Here is a 26,698-nt window from a genome sequence, read left to right as displayed (position 1 = left end):
AGTTCAGGTGCATTCCCTGTGTCCCCACTAAATACTCGCAGGGCGGGCATCGCCAGGGCTCAAGGCGTCTGGGCGTCTCTCCATGAAGAGGCCCCCGCAGCTAGTGAGGCGGGTGCCCTTTCCTCGGGAGCGGAAACTACAGCGCCGCCTGGAAAGCGTGCCGGGGCTCGCGGGTCCTGGATCCCCATTGCCCGGGCCAGGCGTTCTGGCCCCCCAGCGGCGCGCACTCCCAAGGGGCGGGGCGGGGCGGGGGCGTGGCGGGCAGTGGCCGGGGGCGTCCGCTCCTCCCCCTCGCGGTCCGGCTGGCTCCGCCGAGCCCCCTGCGCGTGGCACATGGGGCGCCTGACTGAGTCGGCGGCAGCGGGCAGCGGCGCTCGGGCTGCGCGCTGGGCAGGGTCCCCTCCCACGCTCCTGCTGATCTCTCCCACGTCCCCTGGGTGCGCGGCCACCATGGCGTCCAGCGACGAGGACGGCACCAACGGCGGCGCCTCGGAGGCCGGCGAGGACCGGGAGGCCCCCGGCAAGCGGAGGCGCCTGGGGCTCTTGGCCACCGCCTGGCTCACCTTCTACAACATCGCCATGACCGCGGGGTACGCGCGCCGCGGGGCGCCCTCGGGCCCTCCCCGCGCCGCGGTCCGCGGAGGTTCCGGGCTCAGGGGGCGCGGGCCGGGGTATGAGGGGCGCCGGGGGTGCGGGCAGCGGCCGTGGGGGAAGGGAGCTGTCGCCGCGGCCACCGCTGGGGTTGAATGGAGCGGGCGGGGGGGCCGGGCCCTGCGCTCCGGGCATTGCCTAATACGGTGCACGGCGGGGCGCTGGCCGGAGGTTAAGTATAGACCCGGGCAGGAATGCGGGGCCGGCTGGCGGGGGAGGCGGCTGCGGCCCGGGCGCCGCTGCCTTCGCTGCTGTTGAAGGAGCGCCCTGCCCTGGCCACCCGATGGTCTCCAGAGCGCGGAGCCTCATGCTGCGATCACTGGGCAGAGTTTTCTCCCGTTAATTTCAACGCGACTTTTTTTTTTCTTTTAAAAGCACAGCACGTCCTAGAACTTGTCACTTTGGACGATTTTGAAATAACCAACCCCTTTATCTCAGCCTGGAGCTCCTGCCCAGCATCTTTATGGCCTCAGACTCTGTGGCTGATACTCTGGACCTTGATTTTTGGCTTTGAGTATGACTTGCAAGTTAAGGTTACACAATGACTGTCGCTCTTCGCAGAGCTGTCAAAGTGACTTCTGTGTCAACTGCTTCTTAAAACCTGTTGGGCCGGGCGCGGTGGCTCAAGCCTGTAATCCCAGCACTTTGGGAGGCCGAGACGGGTGGATCACGAGGTCAGGAGATCGAGACCATCCTGGCTAATACGGTGAAACCCTGTCTCTACTTAAAAATACAAAAAACTAGCCGGGCGACGAGGCGGGCGCCTGTAGTCCCAGCTACTCGGGAGGCTGAGGCAGGAGAATGCCGTAAACCCGGGAGGCGGAGCTTGCAGTGAGCTGAGATCCGGCCACTGCACTCCAGCCTGGGTGGCGGAGCAAGACTCCGTCTCAAAAAAAAAAAAAAAAAAAAAAACTGTTGGGGAAATGCTTTTCTATTTCTAATTGCACTGCCTTTTAAAAAAGTTATTTTCCCATTATCACTCGAAGTATTAACTTATGTAAATGCGAGGAAAAGTTTAGTATTTTTTTATTTTTATTTTTCATTTTATTTTTTGAGACAGAGTCTTGCTCTGTTGCCCAGCCTGGAGTGCAGTGGCGCGATCTCAGCTCACTGCAAGCTCCGCCTCCCAGGTTTACGCCATTCTTCTGCCTTAGCCTCCCAAGTAGCTGGGACTACAGGCGCCCGCCACCTCGCCCAGCTAGTTTTTTGTATTTTTTAGTAGAGACGGGGTTTCACCGTGTTAGCCAGGATGGTCTCGATCTCCTGACCTCGTGATCCGCCCGTCTCAGCCTCCCAAAGTGCTGGGATTACAGGCTTGAGCCACCGCGCCCGGCTGAAAGCCAACTTATATTTCAAAAATGAACATCAATGCATAGCTTCAGTTTAAAGACTTCAGTGACTCCCTGCCACCTCCACCCTGATATAAGGGATTCAGGCTGTCTGCCATTCAAGGCTTTTTGCAATCTGCTCCCGAGTCCCCTTTCCAGTCAACTTGCATTTGGTATCTCTGACTCACTCTTCCCTCAAAGCACCATGTATTTTCACAGCACTCTGCTTCTCTGCTCAGGTTTTTCACTTTTGTATAATGTTCTCCTATTATTCCCATGACTTCTAATCAGATAGACCTCTTTGAAGTTTTCCGAGTCTCCTGCCTTACCTGGTGCAGAATTAAATGCTTTCTCCATTCTGTCCCTCTGACCCTTCCCCAGCAAATCAGGGCTTATTCCAAACTTGTCTCCCTCTGCCTCTATTGAGAAGTTTCCTTGTCATATTTACAAAATAAGGGATACTGAAATGGAATAATCTCTGTAACTGACTCTTCGGAGGCTTTCTAGAGGCATTGAGATTTGAAGAAGGAATAAGATTTGCATACATAGAGAGTAGACATTTCAGGTGATGTAAATTCTGGAAATAGGCATGATATGCAAGCCTGATGTATTCTCTTGATTGAACTGGAGGATGCTGTTGGGAAATAGTGGTAAATAAGGTTGAAGAAGTTGTAGTGTTGAAATTGGGACAAGAACTTACATGTTTCATGGGGTGGACAGCAGAGGACTAGTTGAGGTTCTTTTTGTTCATTTAACTTATTTTATTTCTCTTAGGAGAACTTTGGCATGTTTATTAATTTTTTTGTAATAATTTTCAAAACAAGCTGGGAACAGTGGTATGCGCCTGTAATCCCAGCTACTCAGGAGACTGAGATAGGAGGATTGCTTGAGCCCAGTAGTTTAAGACCAGCCTGGGCTGCATAACAAGACCCCATCTCAAAAGCAAAACACACACACACACACACACACACACATATACACACACACATCCCAAATTGCAAAGGGAACAGTATTTAAGAAATCTTATAAAATTGTACATAAATGTAAAAAACAACTTGTCATTTTATAAGCCTATCACATACTTTCATTTTCTTTTTATCATTCATATGAATATCTGACCTCTTCCAAGTTTTACTCAAAACTACATTCTCAAGGAGGCCTTACCTGGCCATCTTAAGTTGAATAGTGAAGCACATACTCTTTATCTCCCTTGCCTGTTTATTTTTCTCCATCCCACTTTCTTTCATATGACTGTACAATACATTTTACTTATTTGCAGGGCTTATTGTCTGTCATCTCCATTAGAGTGTAAACTCCATGAAGTACTCAATACATATTTGAATGAATGAATGAGTGAATGTATTACAGCACTGTTGTTATAATATCTGCTTTATTGTATATTTTTCTATTTTCACTTAATAGTCTGTCAGGTTTTCATATGGTTTTCTTTTTCTTTCTTTCTTTTTTTTTTTTTGAGATGGAGTTTCGCACTGTTGCCCAGGCTGGGGTGCAATGGCACGATCTGGGCTCACTGTAAACTCCACCTCCGGGGTTCATGCCATTCTCCTGCCTCAGCCTCCTGAGTACCTGGGACTACAGGTGCCCGCCACCATCCCCAGCTTTTTTTTTTTTTTGTATTTTTAGTAGAGATGGGGGTTTCACCGTGTTAGCCAGGATGGTCTCGATCTCCTGACCTCATGATCCGCCCGTCTCGGCCTCCCAAAGTGCCAGGATTACAGGCTTGAGCCACCGCGCCTGGCCATATGGTTTTCATAATTACACTTTTTGATAGTTACATATGAGTGTATAGAATTAAAACACAATAATGGATTAAATCATGCCCCTAATGACATTTTACTTTTATTTGTTTCTGTTCAATTAGTGGCTTAGTGTAATAAATTCCCAGAAGTAGAATTATACCTTTAAAGGATGTAGGGATTTTTTTGGGTTTTTTTGTGTGGGGGCCGTGGGGTCTAGCTTTGTTGCCTAGGCTGGCCTCAAACTCCTGGGCTCAAGCGATCTTCCTGCATTTGCCTCCTGAGTAGCTGGGATTACAGGTGAGTGCTACTACCATGCCTGGCAGATGTAAGGACTTTTTTTTTTTTTTTTTTTTTGAGATGGAGTCTCACTCTGTCACCCAGGCTGGAGGGCAGTGGTGCAATCTCAGCTCACTGCAAGCTCCGCCTCCCGGGTTCATGCCATTCTCCTGCCTCAGCCTCCTGAGTAGCTGGGACTATAGGCGCCCACCACCACACCCAGCTAATTTTTTTTTTTTTTTTGTATTTTTTAGTAGAGACGGGGTTTCACTGTGTTAGCCAGGATGGTCTCAATCTCCTGACCTCGTGATCTGCCCACCTCAGCCTCCCAAAGTGCTGGGATTACAGGCATGAGCTACCGCGCCCGGCCAGATGTAAGGATTTTTATGGCACTTGCTCATAATAGGGAAGTGGGCATTTCTCTCCCTCCCTCTCTCTCTCTCTTTCTTTCTGACAAATACTTTTGAGCCCGTATATATAAACGCATTGTCCTTCAAATACTTTAGGCCTTGTGCTTAAAGCAGGGTAACCTGAGGCATTAATATATAAACAACAATTGCAATAAAATAATGAGATAAGTGCTAAGCATATGTGTCGGAGGACAGACAGGTAGGGAGAATTAGAGAAAGTTTTCTGTGAGAGATCATAGCATTTAAACTGAGCAGTGAAGGACTTAGTAGGCATAAGTGGGGAAACAGCATGAGTTAGAGGACAGAGATCTGAAATTGTAAGACATCTGTTGTGGCATCAAGAAGAGGGCCTGGGCCGGGTGCAGTGGCTCACGCCTGTAATCCCGGCACTTGAGGCCAAGGCGAGTGGATCACGAGGTCAGGAGATCGGGACCATCCTGGCTAACACAGTGAACTCCCATCTCAACTAAAAATACAAAAAAGTAGCTGGGTATGGTGGCATGCACCCATAGTCCCAGCTACTCAGGAGGCTGAGGCAGGAGAATCGCTTGAACCCGGGAGGCAGAGGTTGCAGTGAGCCGAGACCATGCCACTGCACTCCAGCCTGGGCGACAGAGCGAGACTCTGTCTCCAAAATAAAAAAAGAAGAGGGCCTGAAGTGTAGAGTGGGAAGTGAAGACGAACAGGTAGCTTGGGCCATTGCACTGGGCCTTAGATGCTTTGCTAATGTGTTTGGATTTTAGTCTGTACACAATACAGAAAGATGTTGTTTAAAGGTTGTGTCTCATTCCTTTTTAGATGGGTAACCTCAGATAAACTACTTAACCTCTCTGACTCTTAGTTTTCTCATCTGTAAAGTTGGAACAGCACAACTACTTAGCTAGATTATAAAGGAATAAAGAGATAATGGATATGAAGTTCTTAGCAGGATGCCTGCTGCACAGTGGATGTTTAAAATGTTCATTTTTATTCCTAGTGGTTTATTTAAAATAGTCTTTTTTTTTTTTTTAAAGACAGAGTCTGGCTCTGGAGTGCAGTAGCACCAGCTCAGCTCACTGCTCAGCCTCCCAGGTGCAAGTGATCCTCCCACCTCAGCCTCCTGACCAGCTGGGACTACAGGCACATACCACCACATGGCTAATTTTTTAATTTTTTGTAGAGACAAGGTTTTGCCATGTTGCCCAGGCTGGTCTTGAACTCCTGGGCCCAAGCAATCCACCCATCAGCTTCTTGTGTGGCTGGGACTACAGGCGTTACGCCACCACGCCCGGCTAATTTTCTTGTGTTTTTAGTAGAGACGGGGTTTCACCAGGTTGGCCAGGCTGGTCTCAAACTCCTGACCTCAAGTGATCCACCCGCTTTGGCCTCCCAAAGTGTAATTTCTTTTTTTTTTTTTTTTTTTTGAGACTGAGTCTGGCTCTGTCGCCCAGGCTGGAGTGCGGTGGCCGGATCTCAGCTCACTGCAAGCTCCGCCTCCCAGGTTTACGCCATTCTCCTGCCTCTGCCTCCCAAGTAGCTGGGACTACAGGCGCCCGCCTTCTGGCCCGGCTAGTTTTTTGTATTCTTTAGTAGAGACGGGGTTTCACCGTATTAGCCAGGGTGGTCTCGATCTCCTGACCTTGTGATCCACCTGTCTCGGCCTCCCAAAGTGCTAGGATTACAGGCTTGAGCCACCGCGCCCGGCCCCAAAGTGTAATTTCTTATGAAACTGCCAAACTGGTTTCCAAAGTAGTTATACCCTTTTATCTTCCCTCTGGCAATGAATAGTGCACATCCTTCCCAACCCTTGTTGTGGTCAGTCATTGTAATTTTAGACATTCTGAGAAGTATATTGTGTTATCTCTTTGGGATTTTGATTTTGTTTTCCCTAGTAACTAATGATACTATCTTTTCATGTGCTTCACTTGCCAATCGTGTATCTTCTTGGGTATAGTGTCGGTTCAAATCTTTTGCCCATTTTTAGCTGGGCATGGTGGCTCACGCCTATAATCCCAGTACTTTAGGAAGCCGAGGTGAGTGGATCACAAGGTCAGGAGATCGAGACCATCTTGGCTAACACGGTGAAACCCTGTTTCTATTAAAAGTACGACAAATTAGCTGGGCGTGGTGGCAGGCGCCTATAGTCTCAGCTACTCGGGAGGCTGAGGCAGGAGAATGGTGTGAACCCGGAGGTGGAGCTTGCAGTCAGCCGAGATTGTGCCACTGCCCTCCAGCCTGGGCAACAGACTGAGACTCCGTCTCAAAAAAAAAAAAGAAAAAAGAAAACCTTTTGCCCATTTTTTTCTTTAATGGGCTGTTTGATTTCCTATTACTGAGTTTTGAAAGTTCTTTATACAATCTGGATACAAGTGCTTTACCAGATATGTGATTTGCAAATATTTTCTTCCAGTTTGGGCTTGACTTTTTATTCTTTTAACTGTGTCTTTCAAAGAGCAGGTGTCTTAATCTTAGTGAAATTCAGTTTCTTGGGCGTTTTATCCTTTATGAATCTTTCAGCTTGACTCATTATTGGCATGAGTGCCGGTGTACAATCAGTGGAAGCACTCACATATTGGCTGCTAAAGGAAAGTATAACTTTTATCTAGAAAAGGCACTTTAGATGTGTCAGTGAATAATATATGAAAGTATAGGCCACACATAGTGCCTCATGCCTATAATCCCAGCACTTTGGGAGGCTGAGGCAGGCAGATCACTGGAGGTCAGGAGTTCGAGACCAGCCTGGCCAACATGTTGAAACCCCATCTCTACAAAAATACAAAAATTAGCCGGGTGTGGTGGCAGGTACCTGTAATCCCAGCCACTCTGGAGGTTGAGGCGTGAGAATCACTTGAACCTGGGTGGTTGAGGTTGCAGTGAGCTGAAATTGCATCAGACTGGGCGACAGAGCAAGACTCCATCTCAAAAAAAAAAAGAAAGTATGAAGTGTATGAAAGTTGAAGACTATCTTCGGTACAAGCCTCCAAATGGCTAAAGAAGGTATACAAAGGAAATAGCAAGCTAGAATATTGTTTTTCAATAATTATTGAAATAACGGATCTAGGCAATGATCATCAGTAACTGCTAGTATCACAAAAGAGAGAGTCTGACCAGGTGCAGTGGCTCACACCTTAATCCCATTACTTTGGGAGGCTGAGGCAGGCAGATGGTTTGAGCCCAGGAGTTCAAGGGTAGCCTGGGCAAAGTAGGGAGACCCCATCTCTACCAAAAAAAAAAGAAAAAAAAAAACCCACAACAGCAAGAACAATAATGAGCCAGGTGTGGTGGTGCACCCCTATGGTCCCAGCTACTCGGGAGGCTGAGGTGGGAGGATTGCTGAAGCGTGGGAACCCAAGGCTGCCATGAGCCACAGGTACACCACTCACTCCAGCCTGGGGGCCACAGCGAGAATCTGTCTAAAAAAAAGAAAAAATCCTAATTGCAGAAATTCCAATTGCTTTTGAAATATTTTCTGTTTGTTTTATTATAGTTACTAAGCAGATAGATGAAGGAATTTCAAAGCTAGTTCAATACAGGACCCTTAGAAGACTTTGACTGTCACCCCTTGTGATGGAGGGCTTAGGAAGTGAACCCTGATGCAACTGGCTCCTGGCCTTATTTATGGAAAAACAGACAAGAGGTTAGAACAGATGGTTCGATGGGTCCCTTCAAACCCCCAAGCCTGTCAATTTCTTTTATTTCCCACAGTTTAGTGAGTGGCAGGATCATGATACTATGCTAGGTGGTACAATACTGCCACCTATGGAACAACAGTAGAACTTGTTATAATGTTAACGATGCATGGATTTTTATACAATGCTGTTTAAAAATGTAGAAAACTTGCCATTCAAATGATTCCTTTGATTGGTAGGTTAATAATTGCCTCTCAAACTTATCTTTTGTGGACATCTGATTTGGGTTCACCTGAAAAAAACAAGCGTATGGAAAATGTGAATGAAAATACCTTAATAAACTTTTTGTTTTCTTAGAAGAAATACGGGGACTTGGAATTGAAGATAATAAAATCATAACACTTTAGTTGTGGAAGGTACCTAAAGCATGATTCAAATTAGTGCCATAGGATCAGTCCAGCACTGAGTTCAGTGTTGGCACTCACATGAGATGAATCCATCAGTCGTAGCCACAGTGAAGCTAGGGAAGAGTGGAAAGGGGTCAGGACTAGGGAGTCTAGAAACTACACAGGTTCTGTTTCAGACTCAATCATTAACTTACTCTTAAGACTCAGGTAAGTAACTCAATGTCTCTGAAAGATGATTTTCTCATCTAAAAGAGTGGCCTTCAAACTTTTTGGATAGCATGCTACTATCAATTAAAATATTTGAGCATAGACTCTCCATATAACTTAAAAAATATATAATGTAAATGTGAATTGCTGTGATTAGCTGGTATCTCAGGGCACAGTATATATTTAGAGCCAGACTGATACAGCATAGTGGCTGAAGAGCATATACTCTGAGCTTAGTGGTGGCTGTGTGACCCTCTCTGCCTATTTTTCAGTAGTGAAATAGGATAATAGAAGACCCTCATATTCAGTAGGATAATAGAAGACCCTCATATTCAATGAAATAGCCTCACAGGGTTATTGTGAGGATTTGCGGTTAGTATGTTATGCATTGAAAACAGTGTCTGAGACATAGAAAGCACTCTGACAATACACTTATTATTGTCATTGTTATTACCATGAATATATCTGCATTTCAAAGGTCCTTGTGTTCCTTTCAGACATTTACTTGACTTCTTGCCAATCTGATGAACAAGTCACTGCTTTTACCTTATTATGTTCTAGGAATAGAAGTGTCATTCTGCCATCTTATTGTTCTCTTGAGCACGCATTTTCATCAGATTCAGTTAGTAGATCCTTTGCAGGAACCTTTTCAAGCCATTGGTCCACTGTATGAGTGTTGTTGTAAAAATGATCATTTTAAATTTCATAAATCCACTTACTAGACTCTTTGGAGACTATCTAAAAAGACTAGGGTAGCTCCTCATTTCCCTGGGTGAGTTATTAGAGCTTTTAAAAAGCTACAGATGAGGTAAGTTGCTTAAACTTAAATGTGCTTTTGTAATTGCAAGGGAAACTGGAAAAAAATAACTTCTTATTGATGACTTTAGGAAGAGTAAGAAGTAGTATGAGAAAGCTGGTCTCTACAAGTCTAGCTTACATTTAAAGTACCATTAATTCACAGAACATAAGCTATATTTATATGCAAACGTAAGTTTAATAGCGGTGCATATAGTATTTCTTTTCTTTTTTCTTTCTCTCTCTCTTGTTTTTTTTTTTTTTTTGAGACAGGGTCTCTGTTGCACAGGCTGGACTACAGTGGCACAAACATGGCTTACTGCAACCAGAGCCTCTGTGCTCAGGTAATCCTCCCACCTCAGCCTTCCAAGTAGCTGGAACCACAGGCATGTGCCATCATGCCTCTAAAATTTTTTTTGTAGAGACGGGATCTTGCCATGTTGCCCAGGCTGTTTTTTCTTTTCTTTTTTTCTTTTTCTTTTCTTTTTTTTTTCTTTTTGAGACAGAGTTTCACTCTGTCACCCAGGCTAGAGTGCAGTGGCACCATCTCAGCTCACTGCAACCTCCGCCTCACGGGTTCAAACAATTCTCCTGTCTCAGCCTCCCGAGTAGCTGAGACTACAGGTGCCCACCACCACACCTGGCTAATTTTTGTATTTTTAATAGAGACGGGGTTTTGCTGTGTTGGCCAGGCTGGTCTCGAACTCCTGATCTCAGGTGATCCACCCACCTCAACCTTCCAAGGTGTTGGGATTACAGGGGTGAGTCACGGTGCCTGGCCTCTGTTTTTTTGTTTTTTTTTTTTAAACAACCTTTTTGAAAGCAGGCCCATGGCTGATCTCCTACCTGTGGCTTGGCAATTGTTGTCATTGTTGTTGTTTTAGTGAAAATTAAGTAAATATTAATTGATGACTTTTTTTTTTGTCCCGAGATGGAATCTTGCTCTGTCACCCAGGCTGGATTGCAGTGGTGTGATCTCTGCTCACTGCAACCTCTGCCTCCCGGGTTGGAGCAATTCTCCTGCCTCAGCCTCCTGAGTAGCTGGGACTACAGGCGTGCGACACCACGTCTGGCTAATTTTTGTATTTTTAGTAGAAACGGGGTTTCACCATGTTGGCCAGACTGGTCTGGAACTTCTGGCCTCGGGTGATCCGCCTGCCTCTGCCTTCCAAAGTGCTGGGATTCCAGGTGTGAGCCGCCGCACCCGGCCCACTTAACCTTTTTAAAGTATAAGTTTAGTGGCATTAAGTATGTTTACATTTTTGTGTAACCATTACTTCCTTCTGTCTCCATAACTTTTCATCTTGCAAAACTGAAACTCTGCACCCAGTGAACGCTAACTCCTCGTTGCCCCATCTGTCCCCAGCCCCTAGCCACCACTATCCTACTTTCTGTCTATGAATTTGACTACCCTAGGCATACCTTATATAAATTAAATCATACACACTAGGCATGGTGGCTCACATCATGTAATCCCAGCACTTTGGGAGGCTGAGGTGGATGGATCGCTTGAGTTCAGGAGTTTGAGATCAGCCTGGGCAACATGGCGAAAACTCATATCTACAAAAAATACAAAAATTAGTTGGATATGATGGCGCACATCTGTGTAGTACCAGCTATGGGAAAGGCTGAGATGGGGGGATCGCTTGAGCCCTGGACGTCAAGGCAGCAGTCAGCCACGATTGCGCCACTGCACTTCAGCCAGGGTGACAGAGTGAGATCCTGTCTCAATCAATCAGTAATTTGTTAAAGATGACAGCAACACATAATGCAAACAAAGAAATTTTTTAAAGAAAAAAAGATCATACAGTAGTAGTCCTTTTGTGCCTAGCTTAGTTCACATAGCATAAGGTCTTCAAGGTTTATCCATGTTGCATGATATGTCAGAATTTCTTTTCCTTTTTAAGGCTGATATTCTATTGTCTGTATAGACCACATTATCTTTTTTTTTTTGAGATGGAGTCACGCTCTGTTGCCCAGGCTGGAGTGCAGTGGCACGATCTCGGCTCACTGCAAGCTCCGCTTCCCGGGTTCACGCCATTCTCCTGCCTCAGCCTCCCGAGTAGCTGGGACTCAAGAGCCCGCCACCTCGCCTGGCTAATTTTTTGTATTTTTAGTAGAGACGGGGTTTCACCCTGTTAGCCAGGATGGTCTCCATCTCCTGACCTGGTGATCCACCTGCCTCGGCCTCCCAAAGTGCTGGGATTACAGGCGTGAGCTACTGTGCCCCGTCTGTATAGATCACATTTCAAGTACCCATTCACTCACTTATGGAAACTTCGGTTGCTTTCACCTTTTCACTATTTTGCATAATGCTGCTGTAAACACAAATGTATAAATCAGTGGTATTAAGTTCGAAAGAACTTTATAAAATACTTTTTTTTTTTTAGGTGGTTGGTTCTAGCTCTTGCCATGGTACGTTTTTATATGGAAAAAGGAACACACAGAGGTTTATATAAAAGTGTTCAGAAGACACTTAAATTTTTCCAGACATTTGCTTTGCTTGAGGTAAGTTTTCCATCATGCTGTTTTTCTATTGCTGTAATATTTATGTGAATTTTTTTTGTTGTGCAAAATCAATATGATTTTGCTGATTACATACCACCTATGGATTTGCTTAATACCAATGTTGACAGTGGTTTATTTAATGTTTTCTATTATTGACGTAATTATTTTTTTCTATTTGCTTACAGATAGTTCACTGTTTAATTGGTGAGTTTTTGCTTTCATTTTATACTTTTATTATAAATTGCCTTTAGGGCAATAGTTGACTTGTTTTTCTTTTTAAGGAATTGTACCTACTTCTGTGCTTGTGACTGGGGTCCAAGTGAGTTCAAGAATCTTTATGGTGTGGCTCATTACTCACAGTATAAAACCAGTAAGTGATGCAAACATGTCTGCTTGAGCCTGCAGGAAAGCTTTCCATTCATAGAAATCTAAAATATTAACATTTGTATATTTCGGGAAGTAGAAGCATTGGACAATAAGGAGTTGGGTTTGAGTTTTAGGTATTGTGCATTGACTTAGTGCCTTAGTAGATTGGCTTTGAAACACAAACAAAGCCAAATATTGGCATCTTATATCCATAATACATTCTCCTTTGATATTTTCCAGTTTTTGAAATTAGTATTCAGACTCTGTCAAATAAGCGGCAGAAAATGTTCTTTTTTGTAGAAGTTTCTTTTCAATCCAAGTTGTCCTCTTTGATTATGTAATCAAAGTTGTCATTATAAAATTTATTATTTCTGGCCAGGGGCAATGGCTCACACCTATAATCCCAGCATTTTGGGAGGCCAAGGCAGGTGGATCACCTGAGGTCAGGGGTTTGAGACCAGCCTGGCCAACATGATGAAACCCTGTCCCTATTAAAAATACAAACATTAGCCAGGTATAGTGGCGAGCACCTGTAATCCCAGCTACTCAGGAGGCTGAGGCAGAAGAATTGCTTGAACCCAAGAGGCAGAGGTTGCAGTGAGCTGAGATTGTGCCACTGCACTCCAGCCTGGGCGACAGAGCGAGACTCCATCTCAAAAAAAAAAAAAAATTATATCTCATTTAGCATTGAGTATTATAGCAACAGACATAAAAAGTAAATGCAGTTCTATAGATCTGAACAAATGGAAAAGACTAAAAGTTAGAAGGGGTCAAAGGATAAAAATTTTAATTAGGAGGAATTAAGTTCAAGAAATGTATTATGCAACGTAGTGACTGTAGTTAATAGCAATGTATTGTATATTTGAAAATTGCTAAGAGAATAGGGTCTTACCACAAATAAATAAGTATATATGGTAATACATAGGTTAATCAGCTTGATTTAGCCATTTCACATGTGTACATATTTCGGAACATCATGTTGTACACCATAAATATATGCAATTTTAATTTCCAATTAAAAATAATTTTCAAAAAAATGCTAAGGAGCTTAAGGAAAAATAAACAATTTTTATTGAGGCATGACAGGAGACAGACCTAATTACTGAATCTAATTAATATTCAAACCTTTTAGGCGAGATAGACACCATGCTGCTATGTCAAGATACTGGGCATTTTTAAACCCATGTTAGGGCCGGGCGAGGTGGCTCATGCCTGTAATCCCAGCACTTTGGGAGGCCGAGGTGGATGAATCACCTGAGGGTCAGGAGTTCGAGACCAGCCTGGCCAATATGGTGAAACCTCGTCTCTACTAAAAATACAAAAATTAGCCAGACGTGGTGGCGGGCGCCAGTCATCCCAGCTACTCGGGATGCTGAGGCAGGAGAATTGCTTGAACCCGGGAGGTGGAGGGTGCAGTGAGCTGAGATCGCACCACTGCATTCCAGTTTGGGCAACAGAGTGAGACTCTATCTCAAAAAAAAAAAAAAAAAAAAACCCATGACAGGAACATTTCCCATGTGAACCCTTCTGACCTCTTGACAGCCTTCAGAACCTCCTGTCTCCCCAAGGACAGATCTCTGGCCTCCTTTCCATTTCTCAGATGCCTTTCTTATCTCAGATTGGGGACTGACACCTGACCTCTTCTCTGTTCCTCTTAGCTTCACTGGCCTCCTAGTGCTGTTCCTGTGTGTGTGGGGACAGCTCATTGACCTCCTGCCCTTTATACTTTATCTCTCATGACTAGTATCTTTCACTCAACTTGCATGATTTACCTGTTCCCTAACCAGCGACTGCCAGACGGATAGTGCAGACAGCAGTGAGCACATGGCATGGGAGAGGCAAACTATTAATTAACTTTGCCTACTCTTTTAAAAGCAGGACTACAGCATTAACAGACGAGAAGAGAGACTCTTCCAGGCAGTGAGGGAATATGATAGCTGAGTTATGACCACCATGAGTCTGAAGAATGAAGGAGAAGAAAGACAACATTAACTAGACATTAACTAGAGAGATGGAGGTAAAGGGAAGCTTGAGAGTCGCAAGTTCCAAAAAGAAAACAGGACCCATGTGCCCCGTTTATCCTCCAGAGGATCTCTGCCTTAATGTTCCTATTTATTTTTTGCTGACGATAGTTTCCCACTGGTACTTATTCAGCCCTCCTTAATTAATTCAACCAATATTATTGAATGCATTCTGTACACCTAGTGCTGTTCAAATTTCTGGATTTACAGAAATGAATAAAGTGGGCTGGGCGTGGTGGCTCATGCCTGTAATCCCAGCACTTCGGGAGGCTGAGGCGGGTGGATCACTTGAGGTCAGGAGTTCAAGACCAGCCTGGTCAACATGGTGAAACCCTGTCTCTACTAAAAATTCAAAAGTTAGCCAAGTGTGGTGGTGCGTACCTGTAGTCCCAGTTACTTGGGAGGCTGAGGCAGGAGAATCTCTTGAACTCAAGAGGCACAGGTTGTAGTGAGTTGGGATTGTGTTACTGCACTCCAACCTGGGTGACAGAGCAAGACTCTGTCTAAAAAAAAAAGAACAAGGCAATCCCAGCTGTCAAGTGTACTGGCTGTTGCGAAGTGGGGGACACTTAACTTGGAATCACGCACAGATGCTAATAGTGCACCTCATCTGTGCCTGACAGTGTGCTGGGATATGGCTGTTGACAATACAAACATGGTTCTCACTGGTGGAGCCTAAACTTGCGAGAGAAGCTGAACAAATATTTAATTATGTAAGTGTTAAGTGCTTTGAAGCAAGAGCTCAGTATGCATTGCAGTATACCTAGGGACTTCGTCTGATGTAGGCAGTGAAAGAAGGCTTCCCTTAAGGAGGGATACAGATGTTGAGCGCTGACATGTACAAGAGTTAGCCAGACAACTCTTAGTACAGATTGGCAAATGCTACAATACAGATATGAACAAAGTACAGTAGAAGAAGGGTGTTGGGCTGGGCATGGTGGCTCATACCTGTAATCCCAGCACTTTGGGAGGCTGAGACCACCCTGGCCAACACAGTGAGACCCCGTCTCTACTAAAAATACAAAAATCAGCAAGGCATGTAATCCCAGCTACTCTGGAGGCTGAGGCACAATACTCATTTGGACCTGGGAGGCAGAGGTTTTAGTGAACTGAGATTGCACCACTGCATTCCAGCCTGGGTGACAGAGCAAGACTCTGTCTCAAAAAAAAAAAAAAAAGAAGGGTGGTGAGCAAATAACTGCTCAGGGTGAGAGGAGAGGGTTGGAGACAGTTTTCTAGAGGGTGAGATGTTTTAGCTGAATCTTGACAGATGGGAAAAGATTTGTTATGGAATAAGAGAGTAACATTCCAGTGAGAGGGAATAACGTGTTAAATTGCACAAGTTCAGAGCATATTCTGGAAATAACGAAATCTAGTGTCACCAGAGAGAGAAGTAGGTAGGAGGGTTGAGTAATTGTAGATGAAGTTGGAGAGATTTCTGAGCAAGGATTGTAAAGAACCTTGAATATGGTGTGCAGGTATTAGGGCTCATCGTTCTGTGAAGCAGTATGGGACCAGTGAAACTTTTAAATCACAGGACTTAGCTAATTCTAATTTGTTTTTTATTTGTTTCCTTGATTTCTTTTTAAAAGAAAACTTGCATTCGTGAGGAGAATAAAGAGAGGAAAGACTATTTAAGAAACAGTTACAGTAGTCCAGATGAGAGATGATAAAGCCCTGAATTAAAACAGTGGTAAAAGGGCCAAAGATGAGTGAGTAATTCAAGCGTTGGTCTTACAGTGGAACAGGTGTGATTCAGTGATTACGAGAAGTAAGTAGGAGGGTCAGATTTTGGTTTCAGCAAGGTAACACTGTCCTCCGACGATAGCGTTGTTGCCTGAAGTGAAGGACGAGGGAAGAAAAACCAGTCTATGGTCAACTATTCCTGTGCATAGGATATATTTAAGTTCCAGGTTTATAATTAATTATGTTAACGGTGACTGCATTAAGTTTCCTGTGTTGCATTTGTGTAACCCTAACATTCCATTATAAATAAAAGGCAATAAATAAGTAAAGTAAGTACCTTCATTGAAAAGCAAGTTTCAGGTTGAATGACACTGGATTTCTCTGTAATTCTGCAGATCCAGAATGAGGAGAGTGTGGTGCTTTTTCTGGTCGCATGGACTGTGACAGAGATCACTCGTTATTCCTTCTACACATTCAGCCTTCTTGACCACTTGCCATACTTCATTAAATGGGCCAGGTGGCGATGTCTTGCCATTTAGTTTCTCATTGTCCTGTGCGTGCTTATTTTGTGTGCTAACGCCAGAGAACTAAAATTCGTGTTTCAGTCCCATGATGCCAGAGTGCTGTTGCTTTAGATATTAGCTGATACAACTAATAATAATAATAATTGTATTATTTAATAATATTAAATAATAATTATATGAGTTATGCTTTGTATTCTAAAAGTGTAATGATCAGAGAGGAATTGTATTAAAAAATATTTTGAGTGAAATCAATGTAAGACAAATTATTGTAGTATCCTTAACCTCAGAATTGGTCATTCATTTTTTTTTTGGAAAACACAATAAACATTTTTGGAATTAGCTTAAATAAGCAGTGCCAAAAATATGGTGTTTTTTGGTCTATGACATAAATTATTTTAAGAGTCCATCTAGCAGCCACAATTTATGTCATTTATACAATGCGATTGGTTTTTTTCTTTGCTTTAAGTTGCAGAGATATTTTTAATAGTCATACTTACTTAAAATTGTATTATTTGGAATGTGGATAAAATTTATATTTGAAGGGCTCCAAATAGATCCTAAAGCAACAGTTTTTAAAGCAAAAGATATCTGTTCTTTTTGAAGTTTGAATTCTTTGAGCAACTGAGATTTTAGAAAGTTGTTGTAAAAGCAAAACTGCTCTTTGGAGAACAAGTCACAAATCAGTATAGATTTGTTCACTTTATTCTTTGTATTATATTTATGGTAGCAGTAACAGTGACAAATGGTGTGTGCCTACTGCATGCCTGAAATGCAGGTATGAACAAAACAAATTCTCTGCCTTATGACGAAGACAATGCATAAACTAATAGATATGTGATATGTCAGGTGGTGATAAATGCTGCTGGGATTATAGGTGTGAGCCACCATGCCTAGTCAATTACTCTTTTTTAATCTCATGTATTATACATGTTCAAATATAATAAATGAGAATATATAAACCAAAAAGAAGGAAAACTACTTTTAAATTACTTTTCTTATAATCTGTCTACCCAAGGATAATCACTGTTAATTGTGTTTTATGGTTTTTTTTTTTTTTTTTTTGAGACAGGGTCTCATTCTGTCACCCAGGCTGGAGTGCAGTGGCACGATCTTGGCTCACTTCAATATCCACCACCTGGGCTCAAGCGATTCTCCTGCCTCAGCTTCCCAAGTAGCTGGGAGTACAGGCGCAGGCCACCACACCTGGTTAATTTTTGTATTTTTTGTAGAGAAGGGGTTTCACCATGTTGCCCAGGCTGGTCTTGAACTCCTGAGCTCAACTGATCCACCCACCTCGGCCTCCCTAAGTGCTAGGATTACAGGTGTGAGCCACTGCCCCCGACCATGTTATACATTCTTTTAGACGTTTTAATATTCTCTAGCTCTTTTTTAGACACTTGTGGCTTACCACTTTGCATATGATGAAATACTTTGAAATTATAATTTGAGCTTAAGTGTCTTGTCTGTCATAAGAAGGTTGCACTATGATTTACATGGATTTGGGTGGTCCTAATCTTACTGTACATGAAAATGTATTTACCTTTAATGACTGGGCTTTTTAAAGGTTGGCAGTTTTGAATGTAGCAGGACTCTAATCCTAGAACACATTAATATCATTTCGCATGACAATGTTCTGGACCTCTGGCATCTTTAAAAATACTAACTCATCATCTAATCTCTTTTCATGTGCTGAATTTACAAAATTTGTCTGAAGAAGATAACAGAATGTACGTTGCACATTTTCCTGAGGTCAGGCACATTAGACTTGATGACTTTGTGTGTCTGTCTTTTGGAATGCATTTGCATGTCTTGAGTGTCTGTAAAAGTTAGAAACTGCCATTGTATGTTTAAATTTGCTGTTTAGAAAGTGTTTATCCATTGCAGACTGGGTGTGGTGGCTCATGCCTGTAATTCCAACACTTTGGGAGGCCAAGGTGGGTGGGTCACTTGAGGTCGAGAGTTCGAGATCAGCCTGGCCAACCTGGTGAAACCCCATCTCTACTAAAAAATAAAATTAGCCGCATGTGCCTGTAATCCCAGCTACTTGGGAGGCTAAGGCAGGAGAATTGCTTGAACCAGGAGGCGGAGGTTGCAGTGAACTGAGATCATGCCACTGCACTCCAGCTTGGCAACAGAGAGAGACTGTGTCTCAAAAAAAGAAATTGTTTATCCATTGCCTTAATGTTAAACAAGTTATACAATCTTTCAGTCTTTGAAATCATTTGTTGCATAATACATTGTCAGCTGATCATAATCATAAATAATTATGTTTCATGTCAAAAAGATCTTAAAAATCCCAGCCATCTAAATATACTTCCCAACCCCATTAAGTAATGTAAAATAATATTTGTATTTATGCTCAGATGTTGAAGATGTTGTTCTCAAATAAAACTACACTTTAGAAATGGCTTCTTATTTATAAGTAGTTTAGCCTATTGTTATAGTTTGAATATACTTTGATTCTACTTATGTGTTATAAGTGTTCTTGGAAAAGTCCTCAGAATAAGTAATTGTATATATTATATTTTTCATATTGATTTCCATTTTAATTTAGGAAATTCACTCCCTTCAAAAAACTTTTAGACAGTAATTGAGAACCTTCAAAGAAGCACTGTATCTTTTTTTTGAATGTGGTCTATCCATAGTTAAATCTCCCATACTGCCCTCAGAACTTAGAGAGGTAGTAACATGCAATCTTTTTGAAGTGCAAGTAAAGTCAAATAAATTATATAATTTGTTCCCATTTCATTATAAATTTTCACTGCCCTTAAGACTTTCAACTAGCTTATTGTAGGTGTGTTAATTTTTTCTTCTATTAAGGAACAATCCTGCCAAAAAAAAAAAAAAAATCTTTTGAAAACCACATAAAATAAAAATTGCAACTTAATCGGTTTGGGTATTTTATTGAGATAGGTATATAAAATGTCCAGTTACGGGATTTAAAAAATTGAGGTACAGGGAAAGATTGAGTTAAATGATACACAAATAACTGCCCAAGACTGGTAAGAAAGCAGGGAGTTTCTCCAAGGCCAGGAAGGGATTAACAGGTACAGGGAGGGAATCATTCTTCTTTCTTGAACAACTCATCTATTTTGGCAAATAATTCTGCCCTCCTCCCCATATCCTATCTTCGCATATCCCTGACATATAGGAATAAGGTGATTTTTAATTTGTCTCCAAGCTTGTTCAATACTGACAACTTTGACTTTTCATTATAGGTATTTTGTAATGCCAACAGAATGATTAAATACAGGTTTGATTTTTTTCCATCAAAAAGTTGACCTTTTGTTTTAAATTAAAAATTTTTTTTTAATTAAATTAAATTTTTTTGAGACAGGGTCTTGCTGTGTCACCCAGGCTGAAGTACAGTGGTGAGGTCTTGGCTCACTGCCCCCTTGACCTCCCGGGCTCAAGCCTTAGCCTCCCAAGTAGCTGGGGCTACAGGCACACACCACTGTGCTCGGCTAATTAAATTTTTTTTTTTTTTGTAGAGACAGGGTCTCACTATATTGCCCAGGGTGGTCTTGCTCTCTGGCCTCTTGACTTCAGTTTTCTGTGGTTACTGTTATATAGTGACTGACTCGGAGAAAAATGATTTTTTTTAAATGAAGAAATATGATCATCTTGGATCCTTTGGGCCCCTCTTATTGGAACCCAGCCAGTAGAACACAGAGTGTTTCTAATAGGAGGCATACATGATGCCTGGCCCACTGTGTGTTCCAGACCTTGCCACAGACCAAGTGAACACATGGTGACTTTGGATTTAGAGTAGAACTTTCTTAGCTCTATTTTAAACAAGCTAACTCTGCCTTTAATGTGGGAATTCAGGAAGTAACTTGTCAACTTGTTTTGTTACGGGAGCAGTTTTAGACAATATAATATACTCATTAGTAGCTATTCATGCTTCAGGTGGTATTATCCGTTTTCTGCAATAATTGCTTTTCATTAGTAACCACAAAGACTTTTCCAAATGCCTCTTAAAAATAACTACCTTGGTAATTTCAAGGTTTAGATATAAAATTTAGGATAATCACTGGTCTTTTTAAATGCAGCGTTTGATCAATAAATTACTAGCTGCCGCGGACAAAAGCAGTCATTTGTGATTTTATGCACCAAAGAAGTTATCATTACAATACCTTTTTTTAAAAGTTACATAGGTTGGGCATGGTGGCTCACGTCTGTAATCCCAGCACTTTGGGAGGCTGAGGCGGGTGGATCACCTGAAGGCAGGCGTTCAAGACCAGCCTGACCAACATGGTGAAACCCTGTCTCTACTAAAAATACAAAAATTAACCGGGCGTGGTGGTGTGCACCTGTAATCCCAGCTACTCAGGAGGCTGAGGCAGGAGAACCTGTTTAACCTGGGAGGCGGAGGTTGTAGTGAGCCAAGATTGCGCTACCACACTCCAGCCTAGGCAACAGAGTGAGACTCTATCTCAAAAAAAGAAAAAAAAAAAAGAAAAGAAACCCAAAAATTAGCTGGGCATGGTGGCACGCACCTGTAATCCCAGCTGCTTGGGAGGCTGAGGCAGGAGAATTATTTGAACCTAGGATGTGGAGGTTGCAGTGAGCCAAGATTGTGCCACTGCACTCTAGCCTGGTGTCAAGAGCCTACTCCATCTCAAGACAAAACCAAGAAAAACTACATATACATTTTTTAATATACAAAAGTATTTCAGTACTCTAAAATAAGTTGATACTCTTTTATTAAAAAGACATTGCCTATTGTGGAAACTGATACTAGGAAAAAAAGGATGATAATTAATAAGCAAATGATTAAAGTAGAACTATTAACTTTATGTAAGACTATGGTAATTATGTAAAGAAAAGAGAATTTTGAAGTTTAAATTTAGTAGTAGCAATAGACTTGTAAAGTCAAATAACTATTCTAGAAAAATAATTCTCTGAGGTTTTTCTTTCTCCAGATATAATTTTTTTATCATCTTATATCCTGTCGGAGTTGCTGGTGAACTTCTTACAATATATGCTGCCTTGCCGTATGTGAAGAAAACAGGAATGTTTTCAATAAGACTTCCTAACAAATACAATGTCTCTTTTGACTACTATTATTTTCTTCTTATAACCATGGCCTCATATATACCTTGTAAGTATATACTTATTAGTACTTTGATTTGACATATGATGTGGAAATTTTTGAAAGGATATAATAATAAGGGGAGATAATTAGAAATAATTGCTTATAAATACATTAAAACTTCAGTTTAACCCCATATTTACTGTTAATTTGGGAAAATTGAAGGGAGAGTGAAGCAGAAGACATTTCACTTGCTATGAGAATAAAGGCAAGTAAATTAACGCATGGATGATTGCTTTCTCAAAATCATGTAAACATCAGCTTAGTATGATTTGTTTTTTAAAGAAAGATAAAAATAAATTATGTTTAAAGCATTAGTGCACTTTTTACAAGCATCTAGAATTATATGCCTGAATATAAACACTCTATCCAAGAAAATGTCAGATTATTTCTATCTATTCATTAAGCATATATTTGGAAAAATCATCTAGGAGTAGTTTTGAGTCTTATTTGTGTTGCTCTATGTACTTGCAAATAATAAAGACTCTTTTCTTAAAGGATTTTGAATAAGTCAGCCTCTTCACTAATTTATCATCATCTTTCAGTAGTTGCAGTGAATTGGTGAGGCTTTGCTCCATTTAAGTGCTAATAGTGAGGCAAGGCTCAGTGGCTCATGCCTATAATCCCAGCACTTTGGGAGGTCGAGGTGGGTGGATCACCTGAGGTCAAGAGTTCGAGACCAGCCTGGCCAACATGGCAAAACCCTCTCTCTACTAAAATACAAAAATTAACTGAGCATGATGGTGCATGCCTGTAATCCCAGCTACTCAGGAGGCTGAGGCAGGAGAATCATTTGAACCCTAGAGGCAGAGGTTGCAGTGAACTGAGATGGCACCATTGCACTCCAGTTTGGGTAACAAGAGCGAGACTCTGTCTCAAAATAAAAAAATAAAGGGGGGGCTAATAGTGATATATTTTTAGGTCAAACATTGATACCTCTAAAATCTACATTGACATGATATAAATTATTTCATCTAAAGGAGATGAGCATAAAACTTGGGCAGCCCCTTGAGGTCTCCAACTTTTTTTTGTTGTTTTTTGAGACGGAGTCTTGCTCTTTTGCCCAGGCTAGAGTGCAGTGGTGCAATCTCAGCTCACTGCAATCTCTGCCTCTCAGGTTCATGGGATTACAGGTGCCTGCCACAATGCCCACCTAACTGTTGTATTTTTAGTAGAGACGAGGTTTCACCATATTGGCCAGGCTGGTCTCAAACTCCTGACCTCAAGGGATCCGCCCACCTTGGCCTCCCAAAGTGCTGGGATTACAGGCATGAGTCACTGCCCTCCAGCCAATGTCTCCAACTTGTATCTTTCCCAAAGTCAAAATTGACTTAGTGGTGAAAGATGTATTTTCCGCTTGTCTTCTACCACTTCAGCCTGATTCTGTATCTGATTTTCTACTCCAGCCAGTTCAGGAGAGCTAAGGAGGGGATGTCTACTCTAATGGTTCACATCCCTCTCTTTTCCTAATGGCAGGTTAATGGTAGCATGGCTTGAACAGAACCAGAGCTTGCTTAGGTGTCTGACAGTTACAGGTTCAAACAGTGGGTTCTCCTCTTCCTCATGGCCTTTGAGGCATCTCCATGGAAATGGAGGGCCTGAAGCACCTTTTTCAGTTGTCCTGGGAGATGGAGACTCTGGCCCGTACCAGTAGCAGCTTTTCAGTTCACCATGCTGCCAGCTACTGAGTCCCACTGGCCAGAGGGTCACTCACCTCAGGACATGTTTTCCACTGCATTCTTTTTTTTTTTTTTAATTCCCTCCTCCCCCTGCATTCTTGATGTTAGTAATAAATCAATTAATTTTACTTTGCTTATTAAATCCTTTGCTAATTAAAAGTACTTTTTGAATACTTAGTACTCAAAAGTAGTAGTAGTATTTCTCATTTACATTAAGATGAAAGAGGTTAAGTGAATTGCTTAAAAATCACTAGCTTGGCCGGGCGCGGTGGCTCAAGCCTGTAATCCCAGCACTTTGGGAGGCCGAGATGGGTGGATCACGAGGTCAGGAGATTGAGAGCATCCTGGGTAACACGGTGAAACCCCGTCTCTACTAAAAAATACAAAAAAACTAGCCGGGCGAGGTGGCGCCTGTAGTCCCAGATACTCCGGAGGCGTAAACCCGGGAGGCGGAGCTTGCAGTGAGCTGAGATCCGGCCACTGCACTCCAGCCTGGGCCATAGAGCGAGATTCCGTCTCAAAAAAAAAAAAAAAATCACTAGCTTGCGGCCAGGTGTAGTGGCTCATGCCTGTAATCCCAGCGCTTTGGGAGGCCAAGGTGGGTGAATCACTTGAGGTCAGGAGTCCGAGACCAGCCTGGCCAACATGATGAAACCCTGTCTCTACTAAAAATACAAAAATTAGCCAGACATGGTAGTGGGCACCTGTAGTCCCAGCTACTCCGGAGGCTGACGCAGGAAAAATCACTTAAACTGGGGAGGCAGAGGTTGCAGTGAGCCGAGATTGCACCACTGCACTCCAGCCTGGGTGACAGAGTGAGACTCCATCTCAAAAAAAAAAAAAAAAATCACTAGCTGGTGAATAAAGCCAGGGTTTGAACTCAAGCCCATACCTTCTGTTCAGCTACTCCAAATTTTATGGAAGTATTTACAATAATTGGTCAATGAGTTTAAGTAATTATGACCTGAATAAATTTAGCCCCCTAGGTATATATAATATGATGGTAACCTTTCTTGGGAAGTACTTAATAGAAAGAAATAAAACCTATTGTGTATTTTTGCTCTGTTTGAGCTAAGCTTACAAAGAAATTTTTACCCAAAGTTGCCTAAGCAGGATATTCAAAGCTTGTTTTGTGATAAGGTTCATTGGTTTGATTATTCTGATCATCATATTCAGAAATATTTTTACACTGGTATTGTTTATAGCTGATACTAATTTGTTTATCCACCAACATTTATACTATGAAACACCGGTTTGGAACACTGGTTCAAATTGGTTCAAAATAATTCTTCAAATTTGACTGCACAGATGACAATTTGTCCAACTGACCTAATAACATATGTATTTATGTGTTTATTATATAATAGACTAAATATCCTCACACCCAGCCAGGAGGAGCTTCTGCTTTAGGCTCTGTTAAGAGGATCTTGTTGTAGCCCTTCTCTGGTCACTCCACACAGCACCCCACTGCCTTCTAGATCACATTCCAGAAACCTGAGACCATGGAATTTGCTACCCGGATGGCAATAAGCATGCATCTGGGCCCTAACCAGGCTTCTTCCTTGATCCACTGTCCTGAGGGTTAACTACGTGCCAGTATACGCACCCCTGAGAAAACAGGATAGCCGGGGGGCAGCTGTTGGTCAGGGGTATGGATGAAGCTTAGATGTATGCACTCGGGTATCCTCACACATGTGCAGGAGGCCCCTTGCAGTACAGGATACAGCCAGTAGAATGGAGAAGGGGAGGCTGGGTGGGCCAGTTTTCCCTGTGCTGGAATGTTCTGGCATAGCATTCCAAAGAGTTAAGCATTCTACATTCAAACATGGTCTTCTAAGTCGTTATGAAGGTATTTTTATCAAGGCATTTAAGTTTGTTAAAAACAAGCAAAAATAGGCCAGGCACAGTGGCTCATACCTGTAATCCCAGCACTTTGGGAGGCCAAGGCAGGTGGATCATTTGAGGTCAGGAGTTCAAGACCAGGCTGATCAACCTGGTGAAATCCCATCTCTACCAAAAACAGAAAAATTAGGTGTGGTGGTGGTGCATGCCTGTAATCTCGGCTACTTGGGAGGCAGGAGAATTGCTTGAACCTGGGAGGCAGAGGTTGCAGTGAGCTGAGATCATGCCACTGCACTCCAGCTGGGGCAATAGAGTGAGACTCTGTCTCAGGGAAGAAAAAAATGAAAAGCAAAAGTAAAAAAAACCCCAACAGTTACAGCATTAGAATATTTAGGCATGTGGTATGTGGGCTTCCATTTGCACTCTTACACTCTTGAGCTCTGTATATATCCAGGGAACAGCAGTGGTATGGGATGTATTTACTCTCTAACATTGCCACATTTACTAATTCAAGTATAAGTAATTGTAAAGCAATAGCTTCTTTTTCTTTTTCTTTTTCAATGAAGTGTTTCCACAACTCTATTTTCATATGTTACGTCAAAGAAGAAAGGTGCTTCATGGAGAGGTGATTGTAGAAAAGGATGATTAAATGATCTCTGCAAACAAGGTGCTTTTTCCAGAATAACCAAGATTACCTGAGTCCAAGTTTTAGTAACAAGAATAAACAACTTTGTGAAATATCATGGATTGTATGGTTTCTTAAAATATTACTCGAGATGTGGTATTTGCCAGTATTTGTGTTCTTCTTCTGCCAGATCTATTTTGTACAAGAACTGTGCAAATATCAGTAACTCTTGGGTAGGTATTGATTATTAAGAAAATAATTAGGTGTATTATCTGGGGGAAAAAAACTTTTACTAAATTTTTTTGAAACATGCTCAAAGCTTTTTAAATCAATATTTAGAAATTAGTTTAATGATTTACTATTATACGTGCCAGTGATATTTATGTGATATTTATAAATGAAAATAAATGCAAAATTATAACAACTTGTTAATAATGTATTGGTATTTTTGAACCCCTAATCTATTTTTTCAGGAAATAAGGCAGCGTTATGATTAATAACAATTTTTGGAAACGTGGATATAATTTGCTAAAGTAAGACTGTTGATGTAGATAAAGTAGCAGCATAAAAACACATATATTCAAGTAGGTGTCATAGTTGGAAAATATTCTTTGGAAATATTTCTAGGCAGTTGAAATTATACTGCTAAGGAAATCTATTCTTCATTTAAATTAGCCACTTAAGGATAAGTTTTTCAACTGTGAAGGTTTTAAGGAGCTAAGAAGAGCATAAGTATTTGCCCCACTGTTAAAAAAATAACATGACATCTGACTATAATGTTGTATTCAGGCTGGGAGTGGTAGCTCACACCTGTAATCCCAGCATTGGAAGGTTGAGGCAGGAGGATCGTTTGAGCCCAGGAGTTCAAGACCAGCCTGGGCAATATAGCAAGACCCCATCCCTAAAAAAG

At 42.1% G+C, this 26,698-nt stretch overlaps 1 protein-coding gene across 2 annotated transcripts; it reads left to right on the top strand.

The window, feature by feature from the left end:
• The first annotated feature begins 244 nt into the window (after positions 1–244).
• HACD1 (3-hydroxyacyl-CoA dehydratase 1) lies at positions 245–26,209 on the top strand. Of its 2 annotated transcripts, none has more exons than XM_033208981.1 (7): positions 245–590; positions 11,833–11,950; positions 12,136–12,154; positions 12,232–12,320; positions 18,262–18,296; positions 21,473–21,651; positions 25,730–26,209. In XM_033208981.1, exons 1-7 carry the CDS (start codon positions 334–336, stop codon positions 25,810–25,812), a joined length of 780 nt encoding a protein of 259 aa, XP_033064872.1. In that variant the 5' UTR covers positions 245–333; the 3' UTR covers positions 25,813–26,209. The 2 variants fall into 2 exon arrangements, with proteins under 2 accessions (XP_033064872.1, XP_033064871.1); XM_033208980.1 differs by lacking the exon at positions 18,262–18,296 and adding an exon at positions 16,419–16,540.
• The last annotated feature ends 489 nt before the right edge of the window (positions 26,210–26,698 follow it).

Source organism: Trachypithecus francoisi, unplaced genomic scaffold, assembly GCF_009764315.1.
Source record: "Trachypithecus francoisi isolate TF-2019V2 unplaced genomic scaffold, Tfra_2.0 Lachesis_group9, whole genome shotgun sequence".
Lineage (NCBI taxonomy): Eukaryota > Metazoa > Chordata > Mammalia > Primates > Cercopithecidae > Trachypithecus > Trachypithecus francoisi.
This window is presented reverse-complemented; position numbering and strand designations above follow the sequence as displayed.

What these genes read in the sequence shown, in the direction of transcription:
- HACD1 (XM_033208980.1), top strand. Translation starts at nt 334, where the DNA reads ATGGGGCGCCTGACTGAGTCGGCGGCAGCGGGCAGCGGCGCTCGGGCT. An exon ending in AACATCGCCATGACCGCGGG is followed by an intron (nt 591 to 11,832) that starts GTACGCGCGCCG and finishes TTTTTTTTTTAG; the next exon opens with GTGGTTGGTTCTAGCTCTTG. An exon ending in TTACTCACAGTATAAAACCA is followed by an intron (nt 12,321 to 16,418) that starts GTAAGTGATGCA and finishes GTAATTCTGCAG; the next exon opens with ATCCAGAATGAGGAGAGTGT.